Source organism: Pygoscelis adeliae, unplaced genomic scaffold, assembly GCF_000699105.1.
Source record: "Pygoscelis adeliae isolate BGI_AS28 unplaced genomic scaffold, ASM69910v1 Scaffold945, whole genome shotgun sequence".
In the NCBI taxonomy this organism is placed as follows: Eukaryota; Metazoa; Chordata; class Aves; order Sphenisciformes; family Spheniscidae; genus Pygoscelis; species Pygoscelis adeliae.
The window spans coordinates 48,293-68,107 of record NW_008824878.1 but is presented as its reverse complement, the minus strand read 5'-3'; the positions used below and the strand labels follow the sequence as shown (position 1 = coordinate 68,107).

The window sequence follows — 19,815 nt, the reverse complement described above, 5'->3', positions numbered from 1 at the left end:
GCCGTCGAACCGGATTTTTTGTCTTCCGCGAGCGGGAAGGGCGAGACAGGCTGGATTTCCATCCACGCTCCTGCAACCGCTAAGGGTCATCAAACACCTGAAGACACAAACAGTCACCAAGCTCGGCTCTGCTTCTCAAGCCGCGCTGGACGGACTCAGCCCGGGTTCATTTTTATTCAATTTTCTTATTTACCCACCGGCTTCTTCCCGGAGAAGCCGAAAGAGGACGGGAGGCGTTCATGGAAAGGGAGGGTTCGAGCACCGCGAGGCCGAGGCGCCAGGGAGGCGGCAGCCATCGGTCGAGAAGCACCAGACCCGCTTCGCCAAATCCCCGTATCGGACTCCTCGGAAGTGCTTCTCGCGCTGGTAACACGCCCCGGAAAACACACTCCGCATTTCCCATCGTTGTTCTTTATATTATTACAATTCTTTTTTTTTATACACATAACCAGGCTAGTTTCGCGGTGCGTGGGGGAACAACAACAGAAAAAGGGGTTTCAAGGCATAAATAATATAAAAAAGGCAACCATTTTTAAAAACAAGATACATTCATATGACACTACTACAAAAAAATAAATAGTGACTCTCTCTGATATAATTAACATCCCTCCATCACTCCCTTTCAGCGACTCTGCTGTGCAGTTACTGGCGTTAAGTGGGGACAACGGTCACTTCCTCAGGTTTCCTGCAGCTGGAGCTGCCGAAGGTCCCCAGAACCGTTTAAGGTGACTCCGGATGAACTCCATCCTGGTTTTTCCTTACAGTCCTTCGAAACAGGCTGCAGAATAAGGGGACTCCAGCTCAAAACGTGGTTCGACGTTTCCGAGTGCACGCAGTTGTCACCTGCAAAGCAAGAGCAGGGCAGGGTGGTTGGTGGTTGTTGTGGTGTTTTTTTTTAAGCAGACCATGACCATCTCCTCTTTCAGCTCAACAGACCCACAAGCCACTAAAAATTCAGATTAATAGAAGCGGGTGACGCTCTTTGAGCTCAGGCTGACTCCCACCGTACCAGGCACAAAACATTCGGCAACAGCTCGGAGCATCGGCTCTATCCGAGCACGCCGGCGGCACCCGTACCGAAGAGGTCACGCCGATCGGGTCAGCCCAGCTCCCACCCACATTTCTGTGCCTGTTCGTGCCTACGGGACGGCTCCAGGCCGTCACGGGTGCCTGCTCGTTAGGGGGAAACTCCATCAGGTAGCATTTCGGCAGTTTCGGGAGGCCGCGGGGCACGCTGCAGGCGCAGGCGAGGCAGCGTAAATCAGCGACAGCCTTCGTTACCTGGAGCGCGCCTGCTCGGTGGGCTCCGTTTGGAGGCATCAGTCACGAAGGGCACGACAGCCGCAGGCACCTGAGCATCGCCCCTCCTATTTTCCACGGCGGGAAAGGCGGAACGCTTAATCCTTCTCAAAAAGCCAGGCCTTTGGCGGGCTTAATTACCAGCTTCTCCGCGATAAATTAAGCGCCCTACAGCTGTCCTACAGAATATTCCCGGCTTCAAAGCCGGGCGCTATCCTCTCCAGAACGCCTTACCCTCCGCGTAATCCACGGAGAGCCGGTTCATGCCTTCTCGACAGCACGGATGCTGGGCGGAGGGCTGCTCCGCTTTCTCCTTGCCGTCCTCCTCCAGCCGGGCGCTGCACTCCGGGACGGTGGAGGCCAAGCACATGGCCACCATGACGTGGTGATTCAGAGGTTTCATCTCCAAACCGTCCTGCTGATAAGGTGCTACGAGGGGCACGACAGGTAGCGCGCTGCTGCCGAAAGTGCCGTTGGTTTTGGTGAAACACCTGCAGACGGGACAGAAAACCAGAGCGGGGTTACTCAGAGCGGCTTCTTTCCACCGCTTCTCTTGAGAAACTGCAATTTTTAAGTACTTTACCGCCTGCCATTCGCTGTAACAACAGCCAGACAGCTTGCCACAGAAGTTTTACAGGTATTTTTGGATCGATCCCGACATTAAGAAAAGAATCGGGCATTTTTAAATCCCAACAGACAGCCGAACACATTCGAAACACGCGCTCGGCTACTTCCCCCATCGATTGCGACCCGATGACCTGACTTACGAGTCCTCTTCTCCACCAAGGCAGCCCCATAAAACAGGTTTTCACTGCCAAGAAAAAGAGCTCAAGTTTGAAACCCAAACAGCAAACTTAAGTACCTTGGAAAATAAATACCGAGCGTTATCAGAGCGAACATAAATTAAAAAAAATATATGCAATATTACAAATACAAACCACCCCTCTGCTGCGTAGCTCAGATTGTGGCCCAATAACACGCGCGTAAGGCTGTGAAATTGAAGTTAAACTGCTAAATCAATCGTTGCAGCCGAGCTATTTAACCTTTAAACAAAAAGGAGCTGGACCTTAAGAGACGTGCATACCCTTGCAGCAAGCAGGGAGAACGCCTACAGTGTTCGGAGTCCCGCCCCCAAATCACACTTCAGTGTGGTTTTATACAAAACCGTAATTACCGCAGAAGTAAAAGGTTCACTTGCACAGTTGCCATAAACTTTGGGAAACTACCCCCCAAGACGCCCCGTGTTTTGCGGCGCGGAACAGAGGTGGATCCGCAGGTAAAAAGAAAAGCACCGAAATAAGGATGGAGAGCGTTCAAACCCACCGCGAGCCAGCGACACTCCGAAACGCTCCCACGAAGGCTAAACAGGCTTCAAGGTTTTTTTTTTTTATATGCTGATACGGCTACAACTGAGGAGCGTTAATTTTTTTTTTTCGTGGTTGTTGCTGCCGAAGTTAAACACGTCCATCGCCTGCTCTGCTCACGGTGACGGGCCTGCTGCATCTTGCCACGGGTAGCAGCCGGTTGTTACTGGGCCGCTACCTAAGCACTGGCATTTTGGAAGACAAAAATCGATAGCCGGGACCTGGCTCTTCAGGTGCTAGCTTCTCTGGTAGAACAGTGTGTTTCTTTAGAGCGGGTCTGGCCCAAAACCGCGCAGGGCTGACCGCTCTGTTGCTGAAAGAGGCGGGGGGGAAGATGGACTTTGACATCCGCAGTGACAGGGTGCCAGCCGTCAGGGCCTACTTTTGGTAGCACCGGAGCACTGAACTCAGACGGATTTAAAACTGGGAGACCTTAAGCTTGGCTGTCACAGTAAAGTCCTGCCCAAGTCCCAGAAACCACTTTTATCCCATTAAAAAGGTCACGGCAACGCTTAAAAGCATCACGCTCGAGGGACGAGTGAGTACACGCTCACTCGGAGCCTCAATTTATACCTTCACCTGAAAACCACGATCAAGATTGCCAGAACTGAGCACGCAACAAAACATCCACAAATAACACAAATAAACTTTCTAGAGGAGGAACCGGAGCAAGTTTCCCCCTCCGGCAGATGTTTCACTCGCAAAGCCAAAAGACGGGACAAGGGTGGATCCCTCCAGCGGCTGCGGTATCGCCCCGGGAGCCCGCTCCCCTCCCGAACGGGGCGAGGACGGAGCAGCACCAGCCTTCACTCTCCTATTTTGTCCTTCCGCTCCCCTAACTGCCTCCAAAAAATCATTATTCCAAGTACCAAAATACCACAGAAGCCACTGAAGAACCCACATGAAACACATCTGGTCCTCAAACAAATCCATTTATTAGTTTGCATTTCTTTCCGCAGAGGTTTTGACTGCACTCGCTTATTATTTAAAAAAAAAAAATAAAAAAAAATATTCTTAGAGGAACTCATTTCAAATGTTTGGTTTTGCAATGTTTATGGGACTTTCTTTTTAAAGATACAGAGGTCGGTGTAGTTCTTTGTATTACTGTACGGGCTGTTTCAAGACAGCAGTTCAGCTTTTTAAGCTGAAATAACCACATTTTGATGGAAACTAGCCATCGGTATGCCCAGAGCAGACTGTGTGTGAATAACGATGTAAAATCCCTGCTGCAGAAAACACATTTTTCTATCAATTCTGGGTGCTAAAAATCCTACCAAACGACAATCTGACTTACAAGCCCACACCGGCATAATTCAGATTTAAAGAGCTGGAAAAACAGACCGATGCTGGCTTATTCGAAACATGTATTTCAGATTTCTGATCAGAATAAAGCGAATTTGCAACGAAGAGATACCTGCAAAAACGTAAATTCCTCTGCAACCGTCAGGTATCTAGAAAAGTTTCAGTGCAAAAGCACCAGAGAAGGAAAAAAGAAATCAGTTCTCAATCCTACCGTAACAAGTGTAAACCACATTCATCTCACCGGCTTTGTCCACAATAGCAAAGCGGGTATCCACTTTTCAGCAACTTCTACCCTCTGGCAAGCCTCCACGCGCAGTTACGAGAGCATAAAGTGCTAATTTAAACAGAAGAGCGAGGGGTTTCACCACCGTAATAATAAAACCTGCTCCGAGATGGGTATTGCTGAAAGCAGCCATGGTAGCCAGCTATTAAAGACGCTAAACCTTTAGGATTCATTTGCACGTGGTCACAATTCAAACGACTGCTAAATTCGACCCAAGTCAGCAACAACTCCAGGCACTCGGCGGAAACAGGCTCGTTTAGGAAGCGGCCGCGCCAAGGTGGAACGTATGAGCAAGGCCGCGCGCACCCGAAACGCTCGCGAGTTAGGGACCGTCCCCCTGCTAGAGGTGTTCCCACTTGAACCTCCCTCCCTCTGTCACCGCGCGGGTGTTTTGCAGGGGGAATTGCCTGGTTTTAGTGCGATAGTGCACTAAATACGCAAGGTGCAATAATTCGAGGGTGGGACAAGGCACGGGTCCTCTCTGCACAAAGAGGAGGCCAGACGGAGGGGACGGCCCTTACCTCCGTAAAGCGGCTACGAGGTCGAACAAAGACGGGGGAAAAGACTCCAGCCCCAAATTCCCACTTGCCAAAACCTACCGACTTGACCAGGCTAACCCCACCAGCCCTTTCTTTCTCCTCCTCCTCCTCCTCGCCCCGGCCGTACATCCAGCTCCCCGGCCCCTGGTGTAATATCCAGGCACGTTTCTGGTCCTCCCCGTTCCCCTCTCCCATGTCCTCCTTCCATGGCCCCAGCACCAGCAAGGGAACGGAGCGGTCCCGGCTGCGCAGCTCTCCTGCCAAACGGAGGTTAATGGTCCCCTCTGGGGCAGGCAGCTGTAAAGGACAACTTGTTTCTCTATCAAGCAGTCAAATATAGAACAGGGATGTGAAAATTCAAAGTTCAGACCCTGCTGATGACCCATCTGGGAAGAAGAGTACAGTTGCAGAGGACGGAACCCATTCTCCCTGCTTTCTTAAGAAAAAACAACCAAAAAAAAAGAGCAATTAAAAATTTAAGTATGCTTAAAACTGGAAAGCAAGCTCTCAATTATGGCGTAACACGTACAGCACGCTCCAAATTACGGCCAGTCGTACACATCTTGATGACTGCTGTTACACAGCCTGCCTTGAAAACAGACAATTGGCTTGCAACGGAAAGGTAGCTCGCTTTCCCCGGAGACCGGCTGTGACACCGGTCCGGACAAAGCGTGCCCAGCTCTACCTGCGAGTAGCAGCCCGTCTCCATCACACTATCACGCGTGTATTTACGGAAGGAGGAAGAATTTAAAGCCTATTATAAGTCATATTTTAAAAAGTAAAACCATGAAAATAAAGCGAACGTGCTTTCTGCCTTCAACAGCAGCTTAATTTCAACTCAGCTTCTCCAGATGTACACCTAAAGGCAGCTGACAATTTTAACAAGACAGAAAAATCGAAGTACGATTGAAAAAAAAAAAATCCAGAATTTACCAGTCAGAGCAGTCCAGCACATCTGACTTCCAGTCCTATTTTTAGTCATTAAAATAACCAGAGGTTTAGTCAGAAGCCTGTCCTTTACAACTTTCAAAAGCGAAAAACCTCATGAAAATCCAGACTCCCAGCTACAACGTAGAAGGCAGATTTTTCCCTTATTCCGTACAAGAAGCCTTTCCCTCACGCAAAAAACGTATCCCACACTGACAACGGCTGGCCCAACTGCTCCTGAAGGCCTGAAGAACCTCAAATCCCATGTTTTACGAAGAACAGCGGTGTGAAAGCAAAGCTGCGACTCTCGTGTGTTGGTGTCCTTAAAAGAATGGCAGGAAATGTAAAATACAGACGACCAATTAAATCCTATTTGACGAACTCCATATGGCATGATTTTGTTATCTCAAAACTGGAGAAAACACAGGAAATAAGGTTTAAAAAAAAATAATAAAAAAAAGATATCCAGTGCCCAACCTGCCTCCCCCTTCCTAGAGAGCATCAGATGAATACGTTGAGTAAAATGAGCTCCGGGGGTTTAATAACTTGCTTTATTCCATCCCAACAGATAATCACCAACCGCTCTCCTTGAGTCATACACCGACATCGAGCCCCTCCGTACCCTCAGCCGGGACTCAAGCTCTCTGCTTTTGTTTGCCCCAGCTTTAAACGCAGCGCCCAGCGCGAGGGCTTCTGTTCGTGAAGGTCCCGCCTTCGCGCGAGTTTTACATCACCTGTTATTGTTCCGACAGTTTCGGCAATTGATGCACTCCGAGGGGTCAGCCTGCGGCACGGCTGTGTACATCCCACCGCCCTGCAGCAGGAAGGATTGGAGAAAAAAAAAAAAACACAACAAACAAACCAACAACAAAAATCAATCGCTATTCGAACATACAAGAGACAGTCGCCGAGAAGGTAAGTTCAGCTCAAGCTAGCGCCCCAAGCCCTTTCGCTTTGTTTTCAAACTCTGATCACCTTATCAATCTTCAGGTCCGTGCCCCGTAACGTGGCACGGCAACACTGAGCTATTATACAAAGTCAAGCGGAGGGTTTTTGCCAGCCTGTGTGTCAGAGAAAAGTAAATAACTGCAGCTTAGACAAGTATGCGGTAATTTCCCTGGTCTGTTTTCAGCTTAATACGCTCAGGTTTAATTTAATAAACACACTGTAAATATGTTTATTTTTAACACTGATGACAGACATGAAAGCAAATTGCTGTTCGTTAGCAAACTGTGCCCATTTGGGGAGACAGAGTATTAAATTTGCGGGGCTGATGTCACAACATAAACCCATCCCACTTTCCTGTAATTACTCCGATTAGATCAGTTTACTTCGCTACACTGATTTTTGAAACATTTAATATTTTTACAGATGGGGTAATTCCTTAGCCAGCAATGACTCTGGGTGAGAGGGATTTTGTGTTGTTAGTTTTGGCTGAAGGGGCCATTACAAGCAAGTAAAAATGCCCAGATTAACACATACCTCATTGTTAAAGACTAGGCGGACACTGATGCGGGAGCCGCTTGAAAATGGCGCTGCGGAGCCGGGCTACCGCGCCGCCTTTCAGGAGGGGAGCCAGTTTGGGAAAGCTCACCGGATTTTTTGAGATTTCGAGCGGTAGGTAACTTCTAACAATCCCCATTTCTGCAAAAACAGGGCTCATCCCTAAGTTTTTGAGGCCGCTCAGTCTGATAGGGAGCACTGAGGAAATGCCTGATTAGTCTTGATGGCCATCCTGGCCAGTTTCTCTCTTCCTCATTTAGCCCAATCAATGAAACAATAAAGAGAGTCCTAACGAGGATGAGAACATCCTGTTCCTCTGCACTGCCTCACCCGCGTGCCAGTCCCGGTCCTCCTACGTGGGAAGAGATTGCGTGACTCAAACTTTCTACAACACAGAGGGGGGGGAAAGCAAAACCCAAACCCAGCCGACTATTCGCATCGAGACAGCGGCGCTGCGCGTCCCATCTCGCGGCACAGAGCAGCTCCAAGCACCGAGACCTGTGTTACCACACGCCTATTTCCTTCCTTCCAAAAAGAAGTAACTAAAAACAAAAATAGGAGGGACAAAAACATCAATGTGAGCCCCCCAGGCTTTCTCGCGGGCGAGCTTTTAAGCACTGCAAAAACCTTCCCTTCCTGAGGGCTCGTACAGTTGGAGACTTTTGGAGAGTTTCACCCACTGGGAGGTTGGACAGGTCCAAAAAACACGGTTTGGGCCTCTTGAAAGCAACCGAGAAACGTCACTTCTTGCTACGCGAGGAGACCAAAGACGGAATATCAGGTGCAGAACCAACTGGTCTGGACTCAAAGCTGGAGTTAACTGAAGTGGCAACTACTGTGCAAGTGCTAATTTGTTGTTCAATAAAATGAAGTGCTTGTGTTCTATTACTAACACAAACAATAGCCCCTTTTTTTTTTCCCTCCAGAAACAGCATGGGTTATTCAGACTTTTGAACTTTTTCTTTCAGTTTTCCTGGGCAATGTTCACAGTTTTGAGTAAGTTTAGTAAGTTTGAATGCAAGCCATCTGTTTCCATAGACAATAATGAAATCATTATTCTCTCTTGGAAACGGGACACATTTCAGCAAATGAAGTATTTTTCCACAGCATACAAAGGCTGGATCACAGACCTAAATTAGTTTTTAATTTTATTTTAGATTTCAAAACAAAAAGTGAGCCTGTCTCTACAGTCACAAACAAGGGACTGGGGGGCGAGCGTTATTACATCGCTGCATTTCAAGATGTATGGGGCATTTTATTTTATGGAACCTCCTGCTACATTCGTGCTTTGCCGTAATTAATAGCACTGCTTAGAGTTACAGATCTGAAACAGGTGGGGGAAAAATGGGTGATCCATAAAGCTGCAGAATAAGCAGCTATAATTAAATCTATTTAACTGGAAGATTGAGAAATACCATATGTACAAGTAAAGTATCTCAGCCCAGCACTGAAGCATTCTCAGAGCTTACATGCTGTTAGGAGGAGGGCAGAGGCAGATTTCCCAGAGTAAGTGGAATTCTTGCTGTCATCTGATATTCTCAAATGAAAACCATGATGTTTGTATCAGAAATATCAGCCCAGTTGCTTCCTCTGGGATAAGTAATTTAGTGGAACTGGCTGTTATCAATGGATGAGTATTTTCCCCCACCTGAATTAAGTCTGCTTCTACAACCCCTGAATAGATCCCAAGGTCTAGGCTGAGCCTTCCACCCGGTGCAAGAGCTTACGTTCACAAGATGGTGGGGATGCTCATAGTCCCTGTGCGTCCGGGACAGGGAGCCGGTGTGCCCTGGGTACAGTCCAGCTCCTCCATTCATGATCCCGTTAACTCCATTAGCAACTTTATGATGGACATGCGGACAGCCGTTGCTGAGGCCGCCGTTGCTTATGAAGTTTCCGTGGATGCTGCCGTTGACTCGGCTTGTGCCGGGTAAGGTCGTGTACTCGATCATTTGCCCGTTGATGTCCGCCCCTTGATAGAGATAGCCAGGAGGGTCATATTCTGCAAAAGACGTTATTACCGAAAGCGTATTTATTGCCAAATGAGAACTTAAATGGGTGCCTCTAAGAAACAAAAGAAACTTATTTTCTCTTTCTACAGCTTTTGTAAATTAACTGTATTATTTAAGCGCTTAGTACACAAACGCAGAAACGGAAAACAGCCACATCCTGGAGAACAGACCAGGACCGTTGGTCTGAAAGGACTGAGCTGACGTCAGTCACTACGAAGAGCATCCTAAAAACGGGCCCTTTGTATAGTCAACAGGCCCTCCGCTATCTGCTACGAACTACTTCCAGCAAATATCTCTGGGCCGCAGTTGAAGACACTATCTTATCTTGCAAGAAGTTTTGTTTCATTTCTCTTCGTGAGAGAGTAAGGACATTTAAAAATAACCACAGGCTGTGGAAAGAGCAAGGCTGATTTATGCATTAGGAACAGAAAAGACCACTCAGAAAAGACCGCTCCGGTGGGTACAGAGCACCTTGCAAAGCGTGCTTAAGCTCCAACGCGTCTGCTCAGGGCTCCTACTGGCAAACCGGCAGGTTTTCCTTATTAACACCTCTCTGAAAGACTTGGACATTGAACTCCATTTTACTATGAAGGGACTGAGAAGTAACAAGGGACTCGTCCTCCAAGCACTGCAAGTTCTTTTTCTTTCCAGATATACTCAAGAGAGGGAGAGATCCAGGGCTTAAGTCTCCACATTTTAACGAGTACTTACGATTGCACACAAGTTCTGCCACTGCCAACAGCAGGAACCTATGCAGGTGCTTAAAGTTGGACAAAAGCCGAGGACGCTTTGCCCGGGAATTTCACAAACTGTTCTTTGGGTGAAACCGCAGCACGACTGTGCAGCGGGGCAGCAAGCATCAATGCAAAGAAATGGAGACGTTGCTGCTCCTAAAAAAATCCCACATCTTCACCTAAGGCACACCTAGAAAGTACAAGTCTCTAAATAAATGCCAGTTGGCTTATAACAGGAAACCGCTTCCCATTCGTAGAATGTAATATGGACATTACTAATTTTACTCTGATAATATTTTCATCATGAAAGGAAACCAAAAATAACTCACTCTGCATGGCGTTTTGCTGACGGTTCTTCCACAGGCACATGGCGATGAAAACAATGAGAATAAGGACCATCACCCCGAGGACGCAGCCCACGATCAAGTACAGCATGTCACTGCTCCGAACGGGGCCGTTTGCAGGCCCGGCTCCGCTTCCCCCAACCCGGTCGGGGGGACTTGGTGGCGTACTCAGGTCCTTCACAGGATATTCGGATGCTCCCGGCGTGCGTTTCACTGGATGAAGTAAAAGACAAGTACGGGCGCGTTCGCTAAACGCGTTTTCTAAATGTGTTTTTTCTTTACGAAATGAAAATAATTACTGCTGAGTTAGAATCCTAATGCCTCAAAAAGAAAGCTTCCAAGTCAATATTAAAAACCTATAACGAGAAGGCCAACTACTATTGGGTAATAACTATTTGCCTTGGAAAATGGTTATTATCCAGCTTGCTCACCCTCTCATTGAGGTCACTCAAAACTTTAACGAGCGACTCTACATACGCATGGTTAGAACTGCACTGACTCCCAACTCGAACGAGCGCAAATCTTTCCACTTCTGAGGTCAGGAAAAACCACAACATGCATTTCTATCGCCTAACCACTGCCAGATGACCTACTTTTATCTGACGTGAACCCTGCTAACGCTGTTTTCAAAACCATCCTATTGAAGATACTAAGAGCTGAACAGAAAATCACTGAAAACGAGATGCTAGCTTAACCCAGGAATTAAATTTACGTTAGTTTTCAGCACACCACAGCTCAGATTAATTTCATTTAACACTAAAAACCTAAAAGAGGTGCCTGGCTTAGGAGTGAAGCTGGTCAGAGAGACACGAGCACCTCCACGCAGATACGTCAGGTAAGCTTGGATCACCCCCATAAGCCTGGAGGAGACGCATTTTAAGTAAGAGTCAGTATGAGCGACAGATTACATCTTGCCAATTTTAAAGTTAGGGAAGAAAGTTCTATTCCTTGCAGGAGGAAGACCAACTGTGCGCGCAGTCTGGAAGCCCTGCAGCTCCTAGCCCTTCTTTCAAAGGCTTTGCTACTAACGTAGCTAAATTTTGATGCTTACGCTCCTAGCGGGCTTTTTTCTTTTTCTTTTTTTTTAAAAAACATTTTTTCATAGCACTGCATTTGAAGTTTACTGTCTGCATTTTCCCTTTACAGCCTTACTTGGTTTTAGAGATTAAAGGACACAGGAATTCTTCGCAAAATAAATGTGACTGCCATATCTGACACTTCCAGAGAACAGTACAAACTTTGTGCCAGAGGCATGCCGGATTAGTGATGGAGGCAGCCAACATAACCATCAATTGCTGCGGTCTGCACTTATACAACGTGTCACAGAGCCCCGAAGACATAAAACAGACGTACAAATCAATTCTGTCATCTTCAAGAGCATGGTTGTCTCCTAAGGAGAGGCTATCAGCACAGCAAAGGAAAAAAAAAAAGCCACCAACCAAAACACCCAAGCCCAGAACGACAATACTATCTCTTAGGCCAGGCAAATCTGCAGAGCTTTGCAAAGAGCCTTTCTCGGGAGCGCAACGTATCAGTTTCCGCACGTTCAAAATAATCCCAGCTTTGGAAGACAAAACAACCCTCCAAAACATTCCAGAAAGTTACGGCCTTCATCGCAGCTGACTTTTGCACCACAGAAAAAAAAAGAAACCCGACACAGCGGATATTTCACGCCACAAAACGCCGCCTTCGCACGGTCTCGCAGGCGAGCGGACGCGCTACTTCGGCGCTCACCTTTGGTTTCGCAGATCATCACGTTGCTGTACTCGCTTTCACCACCTTCGTTATAGCACTGCATTTTAATGTCGTAAGATGTTTCTGGCTGCAGGTGATTTATCAAATGCCACTGCTTCGTACCTGGGGGGAGGGAGAAGAAAAATAAATCAACTGCATTTCATTTACCCGCACGAGCCAGAATTAGCTACGAGTATGTCGCAGCGTCTTTCTCTATAAAGTGCAGGAGTATTGCAGCTTTTCCTGTTAGCATGAAAGTCTTTATTAACCATTTATGGACTTACTTGAAATCCTAAGACTCACGTTGTCTTGCAAAATAGATTCCTAGAAGAACCTTTTGATGAATAAAGGTGGGTTTTTTCCAGTATTTGCAACTGATTTTTAAAAAACCTGTCTTTCTTTACAAAAAACAGAAGTTGCTAAACTCAAAAAACAGACATCCCAGTTCCCAGCGTCTGTACATTTAAAATCAGCAGCAGTTCTGGGCATCTTAAATATGAAACTGCTGAAGGGATGGGTTTAGGATGGGTTATGCTAGCTATTTACAACACGCAGGGCAAATAACAAGGGAAAACTGGCACAGAAAACAGATTAAACTTGGGACAGGGGAAACACCTCACTGTGATAAGACCCTCTCCCAGTTTGCAATCCCGCAGGATCCCTAGAGGTGCGAGGTACCGACTGAAACTGCTCGTTTTTCGCAGGAAGGATACATCTGTGTTGCTCAACTTAGCCGAAACAGCAAATAATCGAACGTGCGTTTTATTAAACATACTAGGAAACAAAATTAGACAGCGAGGCCATCTCTCGCGCTGCCTGCCCCTGCAGAGACGGATCCCAAGCCAAGCAATCTTCTCTAATAGGACGGTTTTGTCATCTCTGGCTCCCGGCCAGCATTTCATTTAGACACCCTCCTGAAGTACTGAGCACTTCAACATAAATCACTCTCGGTTTTTACTTTCACGGGCTTGCGACAAATTTTAATAAACAGCGACCCCCTTTTTTTTTTTTCCTTCCTTTTTTTTTTTTTTTAAGGGAGTTTAATTAACTGTTTGAGCGCTCTTAATCCCTCTTGGAAAATACCACCTTGAACTGTTTCCACCGTTTCTAAGAAACTGTCATACCACCTACTGATTTAAGCATGAATAAAAAAAAAATAAAGCCTGCTCGGCTGGCGGGGGCTGTCACCATGACTCTGTTCGAACTTCTCCGGGACCCAAGCCCAGGTGCCGAAAAAGGGCAGGGGGTACCCAGGAGGACCCCCATCTCGGTTCGGGGGTTTCGGGAGGGGATGCACCGCACGGGCCGAGCTCCATCCCTTGCATGCCGGGCGTCCCAAGTGAGGGCAGACAAGCCCCGGCTGAAGCTGGAACCGGCCTTTCCCTAAATCGCACGTTTTCCCAAGATTCATACTCGGTTTTCCCCTCGCCCCCACCCCCAAGCATTCCTTTCGGTAATTACTACACCAGGTTTTAGTTTCCGCTTCAAACCATTAGTGGAACTGGAATCAGTACAGGCACTTTAACTGTCCTCTTCGTGCACCATTAGCAAGGAAAAACATTTAAACAACTGACATCAGACTGCATTTACATTTAAAATTCAATCTCCAGGACCCTCGAAACAGCGAAATTCAGACCATCGATGCAGGACAGGGCTGATTTTGCTTTGCTTTTGCTTAAAGCTGCTAAAAGACACCGAGGAGCCATCTGAGTCGAGCTTTTTGCTTGTTTTATTCTCTAAATAAAATCTGATTTTGCCTGTAGCGGCATTTATAAGGAAAAAAAAAAAAAGCATTCTGCAGAGTTTTGAATGTCTCGAAAGACAAGACTTAACAGGAAACGGTAAGGAAAGCCTACGGCAAGTACTTAGCTAATACAGGCATCACAACACTTTTTCCACAACTCATGCAGTCATTTCAAGATAAAATTCCCTGTCAAAAAACAGACAGATTAATTCAAAGGCAACAGAGGGGGGAAAAAAAAAAATGAAGAACAAGTGATTTACGGCAAAAATACCTTAAGTCACATGTTTCTCTACATATTTCACATCAAATGCTTCCAATCACACTTTAATTGAAAATAGCTCTTCCCCCCTCCCCCGCCGGCCCCAAAAAGCTAATATAGGGGAGCACAGTAAAGAAAAGTTTAAGTTTAAATATTTCCACCAAATGAGTTTCTGTTCCAGGCTTTGGCAGAGCCGAGCAGCCGCTAATGGTTTCAGACTGCCACAAAGAGTTCAATACACACACACACACGCGCGCACTCTCTCTCTCGGAAAAAAAAATCAGAAACAAGCTAATTTCACAGCACAGTGGAGCCCACTTAAACAACTTATAAGATTTATAAACACACAAGTTCTGTCTAGCAAAGGCTAAAATACATTTGCAGATGAAGGTGCAGACTGCATAAGCTTCTTTAAAGCAATCCTCTGAGCCGAAACTCCCGATCTTTAATAGCTTTATAGTGTGCAAAAGCCTATGTCACGCATCAAAGTGCTATGTGGAGTATTGTCTAGCAGGGGAAAATTTTCAAAATAAAGGCCCATTCCTCTTGTAACTGAAATAAATGAGGGGAAAAAATAATTAACGTCATTGGGACAGAATGAGATCACTACGTTTACTCAGCCCAAGCAATAAGGACATTAAGTAAAATATTTTTAAAAGGATTTTCCACTTCTGGACTAATATAGACATTATCTAATAACTTCTTCCAGGAAAATGATGATCTAATATGCACGGAGAAAAAATATAACCTGATTAAAAGGCAAAATAAAGCACAAATATACCTGCATTTGCAGCGTACTACAGCACTTGAGGCTAAAAGTAACTTCCTTATAGCAGGATAAGCAATTAAGCAAGGTAAAAGGAGAGGAGGGCAACTGCACCCAAGGTACTACCTAGCTTAGAAAATCCGTGCTGGGGTAAAGCATTTTAAAAGCCAGCTAGTTATTAGTACAGTCTGTAACACAGATGCGCTTACCCTGGGTTAAATCTCATTTACGCTGCTTTCTCTTCACTCAGCTACTTTAAGCTAAACCAGTTTAAATAGACCTACGTTAAGGATTTGCAGCAGTATAACAAGACAAACTTAAAACCAGTATTTAGTGCTCAAGTTTCCACGTAGAAGAGGCTTCAGAAGGAAGAAACAAGTCCATGTGTGGGCAGAACTTGACATTATGTAGTTGAGATAGTTACTGCTGTGAAATATATTGTAAAGACTTAGTTTGGGAAAAACAGTTTAGATTTCATATAAACACAGCCAACATGGCTACGCGATGTTCTTCCCCATCGAGCAGCGTTACTAAGCATGTGTGTACCGCACCGTACCTTCCACGACGTCCCTCTTGTAGTCACTATCGTTGTCGCTGTCCGTAGGCCGGTAATAGATATAAAATCCTTGGATGGGCGTGTTGTTATTGCTTGATGTAATATACTAAAAGAGAATTTTAAAAGGCTGCGTTAGAGGAGAAAAATTTTAATTGAGTCCTGCTGAGTTGTCATCACTGAATATCTTATCACCTTGAAATATGTATTTTTTTTTAATAAGGTTGTGCAAGCAAGGTGTAGGGGGGAGGTTTGCACAGAAGCTACAACAGAAGAGAGGATTATCAATTGCTGTGGATGGGCAGACACAGCTAAGATGAGCACAGCGCCAGGGGTTCTCACAGGGCTGCAGGAGAGCTCTCTGCCACCAAACTCCTCGGACCAGCCAAAAAAAAAAAAAAAAAAAAAAAGGAGGGCAGCATGGGGACAAGAGACTGAGCTGGGGCCGACACTTTCCTCCCACATCACTTTCCAAACCGTCCATTAGGGTTTGACCATGAACGGCCTGAAAATTTGCGTGATTAATGGAAATGGAAAAGTTAAGACCATTTTTACTTCAGAAAGAGTTAAGGTCACTCTAAAATTCAGCTCAAGAATATTTCACTTTAAGTTATGCAGCCTCCTGAGGAACTAGAGGTTATTTTAAGTTTATTATCCTTAACATCTCTTAAGGCTGAGCTAGCAGAGCAAACTAACACTGGGAACTCTACACGTTAAATCCTCCAAAGTATACCAGGGGCTTAGATTTCAAAACAAGAGCAAAGAATTTCTGTGGGTTTCCATAAGGACTTTAAAGTACTTGTTTACAAAAGACGAGGTAACAGGGGAAAGGAAAACCTTTCTCTAACGTGAAACCTCTACTGGATGCGAGGGAAGACGGCGGGTTTTAAACGCAGCGCCCGCTTCCAGCCAGCCCGTCCTGGGATGACATTTTTGAATTGCAGGAAACGAAGCCAACTCGCTCGCAACTCAGGGCACGAACAGGGGTTTGGACAGAGTTAAGCCCACTGGTGCCTCTTGATATGTCTGTGCCAAAGCAGGTGGACTAAGGCAGCTGCAGCCTTTCACTGGAGCTGCCAGTTGGGCTCACATCTGGCGTAACCCGAGGAGGTGGTCCGTGGCATCCCCAGGGAGCTGGAAGGGGAGAGCGAGGTGGAGGGAGGCTGGGAGACAGCACAAGAGGGAGCAAACAACCGACAGGGCTGTCACGGAGGAGGAAAGAGGGTTTGGAAATGGGGGGCAGAGGGCTCGAGAGGCACACGGCCCAGTAAGTTACCCAATTCTACCACACAAACATGAAGCATCTCTTAGCCCTCTTCCAGGAACAAGATCATCTCCGAGTCTCGGGGCGGGGGGAACCACCACTCACTGCTCCGCAATCAGCTCTTAATCCTTGACTTTTAAGAGCCAGAGCAGTAAAAACCGGCCCGCAAATGTGAGAAGAACAGGACAGAATTATACCTACCGTCCATTTTAACATGATCTGAGTGTCACTGATGGCTTCGGTATAAGCAATGTGAGGTCCTGTGATAGGGCGGTTGGAAAACCGGCTGGTAAATCCAGCTACTTGGTAAGGGCGAGATGCTGCGCTGCGTGGGCTCTCTCCGTAATTGTTCACAGCAATCACACGGAACCTATACATTTCTCCTTTTAAGGGAAAAAGTGGAAGAAAGAAGACGTTGTAGCAAAACAAGCACTAGAAACAGGATTCAAGGAGAGACTAAACGGATTAGGAAGTACTTTTTGCACAACGTCCAATTAGAAGAAAACATAGGACTCGTTGCCACAGACTAATGTGGACATGAGAAATATAAACAGCTTCTAAAGCGATTAGGGAAATTCACTCAAGAAAAATCCAAAGGCTATTGCACACAGAGATGGAGACGCCTCCCTCAGCTCGGGAAGTCCCTAAACTGCAAACCGGCGGGCACCGACAAGATGCTTCAAAGGATACCTGACCTCATCTGTTCCGCCTACTCTTGCGCTCGTTCCCCGAGCTTTCAGGGCTGGACACTGGGAGAAACCAGAAATCAGGACAGACGTTTTTCCATTAACGCATTTCTCTGTTTTTACATTCTAAGTGCTTACTAGAAGGACAATTAAGTTAAAAATAGCAGTAATACACAACCCTCCTCTCCACGAGAGCAAGTATTAAATTATGGTGGGGTTTTTTTTTTCTTCCACTTGGAAAGCCAGAAATCAACTTGAATTCATGTAACGAGCTCCTATGCCACAAAAGAAAAAAAAAAAACCCAACCCAAAAACCAAGACCAAACCAAAAAACCCAGAAACAGGATAATCCAAGCAGAAGTTCAAACGAAACAACCAGAGGGCTGCAGTACTCTCTCAGCAGAAGCGCAGTCATCTAAGCAAAGACAACGGCAACAACAGCCGAGGTGAAGGAAAGATGGTTTTTAATACCTGGCTCCAAGTTACGAACTTCCACAGACAGCTTGGAAGGAGAAATGTTATCAGCTGCAATTAGCCAGTCACTGTTTCGACCCAAGCGTTTATACTCCACTTTAAAGGCAGTAATGGGGGAGCCCCCGTTTGCTCGTGGTATCCACGTGACGTAGACGGATGATTCCGATGCTGTGGAGATCGTGGGTCGGTCGGGAGCTTCTGGAACTGAAATGAGAAATTCAGTTACCAGAGGATTAGAGTCAGCTGAAACTTCATTTTCTGCAGCAATCGATTAAACTAGTTGCTGATGATTAAATTAGACTTCATGTGTTAACAAGGAGAATCTTAAATCCTCCTGTAATAACTACTGCCCTTACTCTTCTGGCAAAGATGCTTGAAGAACAGAAGACAAAGGAATCAATTACTTCATCAATATAACAATCAAAAAGGATATGGTGTTGCGCTACCCCAACCCATTTCTACGTGGAAACAGAAACACATACTAAGGGAACAGGAAAAATTCGGTTATCATTTTCAAAACCCTGAAATTTCCCCAGACCCAATGAGACTTCAACCCATCCACACTAAGGAGCGCTGTATTGCCAGAGAAATGAGAACGAAGAGCAAACAAAGCATGCAACGAATGATATACTTACTGGACTCACTTGAAGTTACAGACAGCAGTGGAACAGAGAGAACGGAAAGAGGCGGTGTTAGTAAATCTGGTGATAACCATTCTTGATGACCGATGAGAGCTGTAAGGCTTTACAAAACTAGCTTGTATTCATTAACACGGAGCCGGTCACTGATGAGAGGAGGAACCGAGCGAGGAACAGCAAGCCAGCAGCTTCTGGGGGCATGAAGCAGGCTGAGCATTTGCAGCCGGGCACACGTGAAGTGTCCCCTTGTGTGGCTCCTCTGATATTTAGCACCGGCACAAGCGTGCAACGCTCCTCACCTGCATTATTAATAAACCTCTCCACTCCCCTTGAGTTTTACCCAAACTTTAGACACCAAATCACCTTTGAGGTCTCAGCCCCTGAGTAAATTTGCCTGAATCAGGTCAACGAGTTCAAAGGCTGGGGTGATGACAAAAAGGACTATAAACATTCTGTTTTCACTGGAAACTAGGCAAAAAAAAAAAAGTCACACCTATTGGGAAGTGGTTGTATGTTCTTGCCATTAGAAATAAGCCTATCCTTGGGAAGCCACAGGAAAACATTCAGAACAGATATAATCCACTTTGAGAATTTAAAACTCTGACACGGGCATACTCGGTGACTTAACATCGCCGTGGAAACCTGAGGTATCAAGGCAGGTACTTAAAATGCTAACTCACTGACTGGAATAAGGCAACCTTTCAGTTAATCCCAGAAGCACGAACTACGATCTTTTACTCTGGAAACACACAGAAGAACAGAAAATCTGACAGATATCTGACCTCCCTCACAGAAGTCCCACAAGAGAGGAAAAATACACGTATCAAAGGGGCTTAAGGAATAAATAGGAAATAAAGCAGGTAGTACAAGCACCTAGAGCAGTAATAAACACAAGTTAACTCAGATGCATCTGTTTGCAACACAACTTTTAGCGTCTTAGATTGTTTAACAAACAACCCATACACCTACCTCCGCTGTGTCGGGACAGGTCCGGAAGGACGACACCGAAATTATTTGTCCCTTCGTGAATGACGGGATGTTTAGGAATGCCTACTGGTGGAGACAGAGCCTGAGTGTTTTTCGAGGATGATGTTCTCTCTAAGAAAGATGTGATATACAGCACATCAGCTCCGGGACTGGATAAGAAAACGCTGTTCATTGCCTCTCACAACATGCTGACTCCACAAGATAGAATCATAGAATCACTAAGGTTGGAAGAGACCTCCAAGATCATCAAGTCCAACCGTCAACCCAACAACACCATGCCCACTAAACCATGTCCCTCAGCGCCTCATCTACCCGTCTTTTAAATACTTCCAGGGATGGGGACTCAACCACTCCCCTGGGCAGCCTGTTCCAATGTTTAACCACTCTTTCAGTAAAGACATTT

At 46.1% G+C, this 19,815-nt stretch overlaps 1 protein-coding gene across 1 annotated transcript in view; it reads right to left on the bottom strand.

Annotated features, from left to right (window-relative positions):
• Positions 1-454: 454 nt before the first annotated feature.
• Positions 455-19,815, bottom strand: part of CDON (cell adhesion associated, oncogene regulated) — a 35,057-nt gene continuing 15,696 nt past the window's right edge. The window contains exons 10-19 of the mRNA XM_009324519.1: positions 19,395-19,523; positions 17,785-17,991; positions 16,829-17,010; positions 15,367-15,472; positions 12,042-12,164; positions 10,293-10,520; positions 8,945-9,219; positions 6,449-6,528; positions 1,534-1,790; positions 455-843 (exon numbers count right to left, since the gene is read on the bottom strand). Coding sequence (XP_009322794.1) covers positions 677-843; positions 1,534-1,790; positions 6,449-6,528; positions 8,945-9,219; positions 10,293-10,520; positions 12,042-12,164; positions 15,367-15,472; positions 16,829-17,010; positions 17,785-17,991; positions 19,395-19,523 — 1,754 coding nt within the window. The 3' untranslated portion in view covers positions 455-676. The remainder of the gene's footprint in view (positions 844-1,533; positions 1,791-6,448; positions 6,529-8,944; positions 9,220-10,292; positions 10,521-12,041; positions 12,165-15,366; positions 15,473-16,828; positions 17,011-17,784; positions 17,992-19,394; positions 19,524-19,815) is intronic.